The sequence below is a fragment of the Oreochromis niloticus genome, linkage group LG2, assembly GCF_001858045.2.
Source record: "Oreochromis niloticus isolate F11D_XX linkage group LG2, O_niloticus_UMD_NMBU, whole genome shotgun sequence".
Lineage (NCBI taxonomy): Eukaryota > Metazoa > Chordata > Actinopteri > Cichliformes > Cichlidae > Oreochromis > Oreochromis niloticus.
In genome coordinates this window covers 33053243-33064646 of record NC_031966.2, presented here as the reverse complement: position 1 = coordinate 33064646, position 11404 = coordinate 33053243, and the positions used below count along the sequence as shown (strand labels likewise).

The following is an 11404-nucleotide window of genomic DNA, read 5'->3' as shown; positions in this document are numbered from 1 at the left end:
ATCTGCCTGTCAGCCTGCGTGTAGCTTCATTTGTACAACAGGCTCAGAATAAAGAAAATAAAGTATAATTACAGAGCCGTGAAAACAACTGAGGATAAGGTAGCCTTAAAAGAGTTAGAAGAAATTCATAGCTTTCATTTTCATAGAATAAATAGGGGCGATGATCTCTATCCGTTAACTTTACATTAATGCAACTGAAAAATGGGAGGTGAGTGAGAGGTCTCACTCCGCAAATTATTGACTTCCGCAAATTAACCGAATTGCCAACAACAAGAAAGAAACTGCTGTTGATGGTAGCAGAGCCAAAGAAGAAAGATCTGCCTACAAACAGAACGAAAGCTGAAGTGTTTGCAGTGTTGCGGCAAAATTAATTTCAAATAAATTGATTTATTTATTTTGCAAAATCTACAGGGAACATTCCCCGAAAGCTACTGTTTGCTCAGTGTGAGAGAAAAAAACGCCCAAAGTCATTGTTTTGACGTTACAGTTATTTAATTATTGAATAAACAACTCAAAAAACCCCCCAAAAAGTCATTATAAAAATAACCAGATCTATTTTTTTTAATGTACATGTTTTTTGTTTTTCAGATATATTAGCTAACCACCAGTCGAATCACCTGACGTCTGATGTTAAAAATAAATAATAATAATAATAATGATAAATCCAAAATAATAAAACTAACTACATAAATAAATAAACCAACTGGAAACTATATAAACGGGGGAATGAATACTAAAGTCAATAAGTACAAATACAGATATCAATTTATTACATTTTACAGATAATAAAATGAAAACAATGTTAATATACAATTTGTAATATTATCTTACATGCATTTAATAGCATATTTGTTATTTAATATTATTTATTTTTGAGTCGGGGTGAACGAGTGAAACATCGTGTACAATACACGATCTTCGAAGCAGCGACACTAAACATGGCGGACACGAGCGCCAAACGTCTACTCGACAGCGATAAAACTGGTGAACCAGCTCAAGAAGTCAAGAGGGGGAAAATTGACAATGAGAATGGGCGAGAAGATGGAAATGAGTCGGTCCAGGAAAATGTCCTGTCTGGGTTCAAAACCTCAAGCGTGTTGAGTGACTCCGCCCGAGAGAAAAACATCTTTATCTACGGGAAGGTAGCATTGTTGCAAAGTTAGCTACCGTTACTCAGTGTGCAGACCATATGCAGCTATTTGTTACTTGTAACTATTGTTACAGAGTTGCAAGCGGCGTTTTAAAGGAAGCCGTTTTTGAATGATTTGTAAGGAACTCCACGACACTAGCTTCCGGTTTTTTCAAAATAATAGTCCTTTGTTTTGTTTTTGTTTTGTTTTTTGCAAACCCGCCCTGATATGAACTTTGATCTTATAGTATCTTACTGTGATTTTAAGGTTGCAGATCAGGATGCCGTGGTTATCCTTGAAAAGACCCCGATCAGAGAAGACTCACTGGCTGAGCTCTTTAGTGGTTCCACACTCAAACTGGAGATGAAAAACGACATCTACAGCACATATCGGCTCCAGGCTCCCCCTCACCTCAATGGTATGCTCCTCCGCTAGTAAACTGTCTGAATATGTGATGTCAGTCAGATAACCTGCGTGTTTCTGTTACACAGAGATTAAGACCACAGTGGTGTGTCCAGCCACTGAGAAGCATATAAAGAAATACCAGCGTAAGGAGAGTTTCCTGGTCGAGGAAACGGAGGAAGACTATAAGAATATTACTCTACCCTACATTCAGAAGCAGAGTTTTAGTGTGCAGGTCAGTCTCTTTGGAGTACTTCTTCTGCTCCAGTCTGCTCTTTGGAGTGTACACTGCTCACTTTTCCCTGATTTTTACCTTCCAGTGGGTTTACAACATCTTGGAGAAGAAGGCAGAGGCTGAACGGATCGTTTATGAAGATCCAGATCCTGACATCGGCTTTGTCCTCCTTCCGGATTTCAAGTGGGACCAAAAACAGGTCAGAGGCCACAAATGTTGACACTGCTTCACTGACTTTAAAACCTCATGATCAACCAGAACAAACTAGAACATGATTTTACACTAAAGCTCTGACATGTTTTGCACACCTCATTTTTATGCAGATAATCATACATTTATGGTGGCACAAACACTATTCTTCTGTACCTCTGTAATATTTCATTTAGCATTGCATAACAACTCCAGGCTGGAAATGTGCTTATGGAACACCTTCGTGCAATATTCCCTGTGTTGAAAAATAAGTAAATAAAATCACAGTCTGCCATTATTTGTATGATTAACACAATTAGACTGATCGATCTACAGTTTTCCTTAATGATTGTGATAAATGGTAATATCCCAAACCTGCTGTCTTTTGAAACTGAAACTTTGGAGAAAGTAACTTATTTGAGTTTTATGATGAACTTGCCCCACACTGATTACAGTTCATGAAGATACAGTGTAACTGATATAGTAAGTCTTTTGGCTTAAGGGTTCGTGTTAAGAGTGTAAATTTACACAGTATATGTGCAAGTGTGATTAAACCTGCATATATACTGGCCAGCAGAGGGCAACGCCATAGAAATCTATGGAAAAATGGCCCTAAGTTCCCCACTTCTGTGACCTCAGAAAAACCTTCCTAATGTAATTTTTGGGCTGAGTCCCTTTTTTCAGATCATAGTAACTAAACTATGGGACTCTGCTAACAATGGCACTGGCTAGCTTGGTTAGCAAGGCAAGTTTTGGCTAGCGAAAAACTTACCTAGAATGTACTCATTCGTTACAGTACAGTGAATATACTGGAAAAAGCATCTGCCTGTCAATTAAAGTTGCCACAGCACCAATACTGCATAACTTAATACAAGCCTTAATGCAATTTCAACTGGTTAGCTATATAGAAATTCACTCCCTTGCTCTGAAATTGGATTCTGTAACATGGGGTCACTGTGGATTGACTCTTTAGTGAGCCAGCTTCAAGCGGCCATTCAAAGAACTATAAGCTTTATTTTTCAGCCCCTGAAGCTTTTTACTCAAAAGCTTACTGGATGGCGAGTTCTTGGATTTTTAGACCACTTAACAGCCTCGGCACATCTGTCTTCTTTCAGGTGGATGATTTGTACCTCATTGCAATAGCACATCAGAGAGACATCAAGAGCCTTCGAGATCTGACATCAGAGCGTGTCCCGCTGCTGCAGAACATCTTCCAGAAAGGAAAGGTGGGATTAAAGTGATCCTCGGGTCTCAGTTAAAGAGAGCTATATGCATATCAATCATCTTTACTCAATGTGGCTTCATTCATTCTCTGTGATGATATCTGTGTAAATTAGGAAGCCATCCTCCAGCGCTACAACCTTCCAGGCAGTAAGCTGAGAGTCTATCTGCACTACCAGCCCTCCTATTACCACCTGCACGTCCACTTCACCAAGCTGGGCTATGACGCCCCGGGCTGCGGTGTGGAGCGAGCCCATCTCATCGCTGATGTCATCCAGAACCTCCAGTCAGACCCCCAGTATTACAAAACCCGGACACTGTACTTCCCCCTGAGGGCAGATGATGGACTGCTCAGTAAGTTCAAGGAAGCAGGGAGGCTGTAATGAACTAAACTCAGAGCAGCATCCACCGCTTCTCTCTTTCCATCCAAACCGTGAGCTTTACAGCATTTTTTTTTTTTATTGTATCAGTTGGATTGACATGCTAATGTTCACGCTACTCCAGCCCATAATTTTTAATCCATATCAAATATTGTCTCTGTAAACTGGATCATCCTTTAATGCCAGTTCACAGCTGTGTTCATCATGTTCCAGAACAACGTTGTTGACACTCTGTTCCCATCTGATCCGGTTTGTAGTCTCTTTTTATGACTTTTCTTTTTTTCAAAAGTAATTTGTATATTTCTGATGGTTTTTTTGTAGTCGTGTCAGAAATTGTTATTAGTTTTTTTGTGATTTAAAAACAGAACAGTAGATGAAGCATTTTTTAATCAGTGTGTTTGATGTGCTTTTTGACTGAATGTTGTCAACTAAATTAAAGTACATTTGGTTTCTAGCTCTTTATTAAAATGTATTAAATTTGCAGTGTTGGTTTCAATAATCCCTCAAAGACATAATTGGGTTTATTATAACCAGGACTATTATCCTTGCCTTATTTTCTGACATAATGAACAGAGGGGTTTACACCAAGCTCCGGGATAAGATACAGTGGCTTGCAAAAGTATTCGGCCCCTTGAACTTTTCCACATTTTGTCACATTACAGCCACAAACATGAATCAATTTTATTGGAATTCCAGGTGAAAGACCAACACAAAGTGGTGTACACGTGAGAAGTGGAACGAAAATCATACATGATTCCAAACATTTTTTACAAATAAATAACTGAAAAGTGGGGTGTGCGTAATTATTCAGCCCCCTTTGGTCTGAGTGCAGTCAGTGGCCCATAGACATTGCCTGACGAGTGCTAATGACTAAATAGAGTGCACCTGTGTGTAATCTAATGTCAGTACAAATACAGCTGCTCTGTGACGGCCTCAGAGGTTGTCTAAGAGAATATTGGGAGCAACAACACCATGAAGTCCAAAGAACACAGCAGACAGGTCAGGGATAAAGTTATTGAGAAATTTAAAGCAGGCTTAGGCTACAAAAAGATTTCCCAAGCCTTGAACATCCCACGGAGCACTGTTCAAGCCATCATTCAGAAATGGAAGGAGTATGGCACAACTGTAAACCTACCAAGACAAGGCCGTCCACCTAAACTCACAGGCCGAACAAGGAGAGCGCTGATCAGAAATGCAGCCAAGAGGCCCATGGTGACTCTGGACGAGCTGCAGAGATCTACAGCTCAGGTGGGGGAATCTGTCCATAGGACAACTATTAGTCATGCACTGCACAAAGTTGGCCTTAATGGAAGAGTGGCAAGAAGAAAGCCATTGTTAACAGAAAACCATAAGAAGTCCCGTTTGCAGTTTGGCACAAGCCATGTGGGGGACACAGCAAACATGTGGAAGAAGGTGCTCTGGTCAGATGAGACCAAAATGGAACTTTTTGGCCAAAATGCAAAACGCTATGTGTGGCGGAAAACTAACACTGCACATCACTCTGAACACACCATCCCCACTGTCATTTATGGTGGTGGCAGCATCATGCTCTGGGGGTGCTTCTCTTCAGCAGGGACAGGGAAGCTGGTCAGAGTTGATGGGAAGATGGATGGAGCCAAATACAGGGCAATCTTGGAAGAAAACCTCTTGGAGTCTGCAAAAGACTTGAGACTGGGGCGGAGGTTCACCTTCCAGCAGGACAACGACCCTAAACATAAAGCCAGGGCAACAATGGAATGGTTTAAAACAAAACATATCCATGTGTTAGAATGGCCCAGTCAAAGTCCAGATCTGAATCCAATCCAGAATCTGTGGCAAGATCTGAAAACTGCTGTTCACAAACGCTGTCCATCTAATCTGACTGAGCTGGAGCTGTTTTGCAAAGAAGAATGGGCAAGGATTTCAGTCTGTAGATGTGCAAAGCTGGTAGAGACATACCCTAAAAGACTGGCAGCTGTAACTGCAGCAAAAGGTGGTTCTACAAAGTATTGACTCAGGGGGCTGAATAATTATGCACACCCCACTTTGCAGTTATTTATTTGTAAAAAATGTTTGGAATCATGTATGATTTTCGTTCCACTTCTCACGTGTACACCACTTTGTATTGGTCTTTCACCTGGAATTCCAATAAAATTGATTCATGTTTGTGGCTGTAATGTGACAAAATGTGGAAAAGTTCAAGGGGCCGAATACTTTTGCAAGCCACTGTATATACGGACAATTTTAAACTGTGAATCATGGAAAGCTAAACTGGTACAGTCCAAGAGCCCAACTAATACCAACAACCAAAATTAGCTATTAGCTGCTGCATCGGTGTCTGCATTTATAATGACTGATATGTGAAAAATTAAAATGCAAAGAAGCCTTTGAAGAAACCCATGCAAGCATGTTGTGAGGGTTGATGTTGCACATTTTGTCCAACAGGGGGCACTCTGTAGCTTCACTGTGGGCAGCGTGTTTGGACATGCTTCTTTATCATAACACTGGAATACATGCATAACAGCAGAGAAGCCAAAGCCACAGTACCTCGGCTGCTGCACTAGATGGTAGTACAAATCCTAAGATGATAGAACATTCTTGTGCATGTGCTAGACTGTAAAACTAAATCTCCAGTCTGGGTAATATTATCAGTCTGATTCTCACTTTTTTTCTCACTTTGTCATAAAAGAAAGCAAATTACAAAACTTTCTTTTGCATATAAACACAACCACTTTTAACCAAAACACACAATGAAGTTGTGCTTCATTCATTTTCTGTCATATATACACTTTAACAGTGTTGATGTTCATTTTAAACAGTGTTTCAAATGGTGAGGTCAGTGCATGTACAGTGGAAGTAATCCTGAAGGTCAGGCTTCAGACTGCGACCAAACCTTCTGTTTGACAGGAGCAGCCAATCAGAGGAGGCTCCATGAACTGAGGGGGGGTCTATCAAGACCCAGTATGAGACAAATAAGAATTATATCGAATTGTCATACAAAGCTGCTGTAGCAGTCCGAGAATAAAAATAATACACACACAATGAAAAATGGAGCTAGCAATAAGCATAGCAGGTTCTCTTTAAGTGAACACCACATACATACGTATGGCTCTGAAGTACTATGTTCATTTGAACCTGTGCCTCGTAGCTACACCTGCGTCTCCCCTTCAGCCCCGCTGACAGTCTAAGAATCGGAGCTGTATAATGCGAGTTTGTACACACAGACCTCTGTTTGCTTCTCTGAGCTGCTGTGACTTTGTTAAAAGATCATTTCTTGCAGACATAATTTTCTTATCTGATCTAAAGTCAGCTGGGCGGTGTTCAGTTCGTGTTTAAGGTGCGTTCAAGTGTTCCTTGGAAAAATGCGAATTGATCAACAGCAACGATACTACACCGTCCTATGATTTGTTCCTTAGCCTAGCAACCAGTCTACTGGGACCCACGTCAAAGACCATTTAGTGGTTTGTTCAGCCTTAATAAGTTACAACCTGTTCTTAATAGAAACGTGAAGGGGAAGCTGTTTAATGTAACTTGATCCTAATCCTCTAATTATTGTCTAATTGTCTGTTTTGAAAGCTTTTCCAGGTTTTTTTTTTTTAAAGTATACTAATAGGATTCATGGGTTACATGCTTGAGTTGGTTTTAACGTTATTAACCACAGGCACGCTGGACTGTGTGTACTCTTGTTTTGTTCAGTAAACACCTATCCTGGAAATAGCACAAGGATCGCTGCTGAATTACGACATATCCAGTAGAGTGCATGTTTCTGCTTTTGTGTAAGTGCAATTAGAGCATTTTCCACATTGAAAACACCCAGAGGAAATCTTCCACAAAGGAATCCAAACCCGCTAATTAAATACCTCAGTGAACCAGTTAACGCCTCTTTATTTCCTGAACCCAACCTAGGATAGCATTAGCAGGAAGATATCACGGTAGTGTAGGTCGCTATTAAACTATATATATATATATATATATATATATATATTATATATATATATATATATATATATATATATATTATATATATATATATATATATATATATATATTTATATATATATATATATATATATTTATATATATATATATATATATTTATATATTAAAAAAATAGGATTGGAGTGTAAACCTAAACACTAACGATTTGTTGGTGAGGCGGGATTGAGGAGTTTCCGTGGCGTCTCCTGAACGCAGCATCACGGAGCTGAGGACGCCAGAGCACGACTGAGACAAATAATCCAATCATTAGTCCAGTGACGGCGCTGATGTCTTGGTTTCAGTATCTGAGGGATGACTTCACCCTGAGGCCGTTTGAGATTCAGCAGACACAGTGAGTATCCCCGCAACGGCTACAAGCTTTCCCGGCCAACTGTGCGTCATCTCTGGGACTCTTCAGCTTTGTTTTGCCCGGAGATGGAGATGTCTGATTGGTAGTAATCGATACATGTGCTTGTTACAGTGTGCCGGATACGCTGCTGTGCTTGTTTGTGTGTGAACTGAATTAGTTGAGGGGATAAAACGGTTTTTTTTTCTTTAGTTTTTCCTCTTTGGGCTCTGATTTGCAGACAGCACTGTAGGTGGGCTGTGATTATTCTTTGGAGTTTCTGAAGTCCTTTTAGTTTGTTTTTATGCACTTTTCGTTTTTTGCTGGTGTTTCCACTACATTCTGTTTTGGATTAGTGTGTAACGTTGGCTAAACTGGAAGTAGGTTGGTGGTAATCCCCCTCAAAAATCAACTTTGGTCAGGCACTTTTTCACCACTTTTTCCATCACATGATTTAACACCAGCAAAGCTGTTCTGGTTATTTCAAAGATTGCCACTTGTTGTTATCTATTGTGAAACATTCAGGGACCATTAAGATGCATTTGAGGTTTTAATCTATTCTCCAAGTAGGTTTTCAGTAAAGTTTTAATTGGCTAACCTGTCAAAGGACCCTGGTTATAAGCAGCAGCTGATCTTTTCTCCTTCAGCAGCTCAGTGCCTGTGATTCATCCATGCACCGCCTCTCATGCAAGGTTTCCATATAATTCATTTACTGTAGCCTTTAAAGGCATATTAGGCCTATTGTCCTGATCAGTCACTCTCTACAACCCTGTAGACTTAGTGAGATCACACACACACACACACACACACACACACACACACACAGTGCATGCGTGTGAGCTCAGTGTTTGGTGGAGGCAGGTCAAGGACGGTCCAGATTAAACAGTTATCTTTCGCTGCGTTTCACCACCGTAATCCTGAACACAGACACTGACTGATTCAGAACAGAGTCATGCTGTCTGTCAGTGTGACTGAATAAATGACACTATTGATCTGAGATCAGCTGATCTGATCCACAGGACGACGTGCAGCAGAACGATGTTGACTTCTGACTGCGTTGTTTCTTTGTTCTGGAAGTGACGACAAAGCAGATTCCCATTACACGTAAAAGTGCTCTGAGATCTCGATGAATAATGACGTGGTATCAGTCAGTACTTGGCAGTAAATCCAGTTAGCATTATCACACTGAATGAAGATGCATGAGTTTGTCTGCTGGTTGTCAGATTGAGAAGCTTGGGGAAATAGGCTTCTGTGAGAGTGTGTGTGGCCTGTCAACTGTCAAAGTTTTCATTATTAAAGGTCTGATTAGGTCGTCCATCGCTAGGTCACTTTAAAAAAACAGGGTTTACCTTCATGTCCTGTTTGTCTTTGCGAGGAAGTGCTCTCATGACAATTCAGTCATTCATAATTTGACAGAACATGTTCCTGTGTGTCCGACTCAGAGTGGAACCGGATGCTCTTTAAAACCTAACTTCTTGCTTCCTGTGCAGCCTGAGTGAGCGTTATCTTTTCATATCGATTGTCCTTCGGAGGCACAAAATCTTTTTGGATGGTTTCATCCGCCAGCCTGCTCGTTACAGTCAGGAAAAACAAGCCCGTGTCAACTGAAGTCCTGGAAAACCTCTTTAGCATTGAGAGCCTATTCAGTCAAGCATTCACAGGACTTTGCTTGTACCCATAACGGTAATGTGAAAAAGGTTTGCTTAAAATTCTTGCAAACCTATTAAAAAATAAATTATATATATAATATGTATATATAACATGTAGATAAGTATTCACAGCCTTTACTGAAGCGGTTTTGGCAGGAATTAGCTCGCCTATTTTTGAGCAGTTTTTCCCATTCGTCTTTGCAGAACCTTTAAGCTCCATCAGGCTGGATGGAGAGCATCAGTGCACAGACATTTTCAGATCTCTGCAGGGATGTTCAATCAGTTCAATTATGGGCTCTGAGCTGAGACATTCAGAGTTGTCCCGAAGCCGGTCCTTTTGTTATCTTGGCTGTGGGTTTAGGGTTTGTGTCTTGTTGGAAGATGAGTCTTCACCCCAGTCTGAGATCCAGAGCACTCTAGAGCAGGATATCATCAGGGGTGTCTCTGTGCATTCCTGCATTTAACTTTGGACCCTGACTAGTCTCCCTGTCACAAAACATCCCTGCAGCATGATGCTGACACCACCATGCTTCACTGTAGGGGCAGTATTGGGCAGGTGATGAGCAGTGCCTGGTTTTTCTAAAGACATGATGCTTAGCATTCAGGCAAAACAGTTCAATATTTGTTTTATCAGACGGGAGAATTTTGTTTCTCGTGGTCTGGGAAACAAAATTCAGGTATCTGTTTGCAAACTCCAGGCAGGATCTCTGGCTGTCTCCTCAGCTTTTGCCGAAGAGTGACTTCCATCTGGCCACTCTGCCATACAGGCCTGATTGGTGGAGCACTGCAAAACTGGCGTAAATTCTCGACCGTCTCACACTTCTGTTTAATCAGTTCTCACTTTGACGTTTATTCAGCTGTGTGAAAACCCCGGAGGAACCCTCCTGAGGGATTAATAATGTTTTACTTAATCTAATCTAATCTAATCTAATAACTTTAATCTCAGCCAAATCAATTTACTCACGAACAAATAAAACACCGAAAAAGGCCAAACAATAACATTTTTAAGTTATCTGAGTGACTTATATATCATGTTTAACCTGAGTAGCCAAATGATGAAAACGATGTGCCGGGAGTTCGCTGTTCTTGCCAGCTCAGATATTTGAAGTTAACACAGCTACATTCTCGCCTGAAAATATGTTAAAAGTTTATTTTGCGACTCATAGAGAGTAATAAGAGTAATATTAAAACTAAGTAGCTTTCTATCGCACATGGGACCCTTTTTTGGCCCATCTGGACACTCCCTCTGCTCAGAGGTTAAAATCGGGCTTACGGGATTTAACCTGGCAACAAAGGGACGATTGTTAACTTTTTTTTTTTTTTCCCCATTGTTTGTTACTATTGCTGTTGGGTTTTTCTTTCTACCTCCCACGTCCTGCTATACGTGTAGATGCATCTTTGTCCTGTGTATGTATATGCTGGTGACTGCTGTTCTCCTGCTTTGCAATTAAAAGTTCAATATAAAAAAAAAAAAAAAAAAACTAAGTAGCTGCCGCCATTGTTGTTAACTGGAATTGGCTGGGCTGCGCTATGCTATTTGTTCAGGTGGAAAATCAGGAGAAATTCGGGAGAATGGTGGCACCGGGAGATTTTCGGGAGGGGCACTGAAATTCGGGATTCTCCCGAAAAAATCGGGAGGGTTGGCATGTATGCTGGAAGCTTCAGTGATAAACTTTTCTGTACCCTGCGGATTGATCAGTTTTGAAGCCAACCTCAAGTGGTCATTAGAGGAACTACAGTTGTTGAAACTTTCAGGTTGTTTTCGCACTGAATGCCGCTGCACACTGGGCTGGTGTCGTGTGGTGGGAATAGAAATCATGGAAATTTAAATGTCATCAGTCAAAACTTTCTATTAATGGACAGCTACGCTATAAATAGCTCCATCATTTGGATTT

General features: G+C 40.6%; 2 protein-coding genes across 6 annotated transcripts in view; both read left to right on the top strand.

Moving 5' to 3' along the window:
- Positions 1–907: 907 nt before the first annotated feature.
- dcps (decapping enzyme, scavenger) lies at positions 908–4011 on the top strand. The gene is made up of 6 exons (XM_003451813.5): positions 908–1142; positions 1398–1548; positions 1622–1767; positions 1853–1966; positions 3072–3182; positions 3294–4011. Exons 1-6 carry the CDS (start codon positions 939–941, stop codon positions 3558–3560), a joined length of 993 nt encoding a protein of 330 aa, XP_003451861.1. The 5' UTR covers positions 908–938; the 3' UTR covers positions 3561–4011.
- A 3645-nt stretch (positions 4012–7656) lies between these two features.
- The window catches only part of zgc:66433 (uncharacterized protein KIAA1211-like), a 46712-nt gene continuing 42964 nt past the window's right edge, over positions 7657–11404 (top strand). For 2 of the 5 annotated variants that reach the window (XM_013275437.3, XM_013275434.3), the window contains exon 1: positions 7675–7866. Coding sequence is in view for 3 of the 5 variants with exons in the window: in XM_025898353.1 (XP_025754138.1) it covers positions 7802–7866 (65 nt within the window). In the remaining 2 variants the exon portion in view is untranslated. Of the gene's footprint in view, positions 7867–7934; positions 7967–11404 lie in introns of those variants that run through there. The other 3 variants (XM_025898353.1, XM_025898355.1, XM_025898366.1) reach the window with 3 other exon arrangements.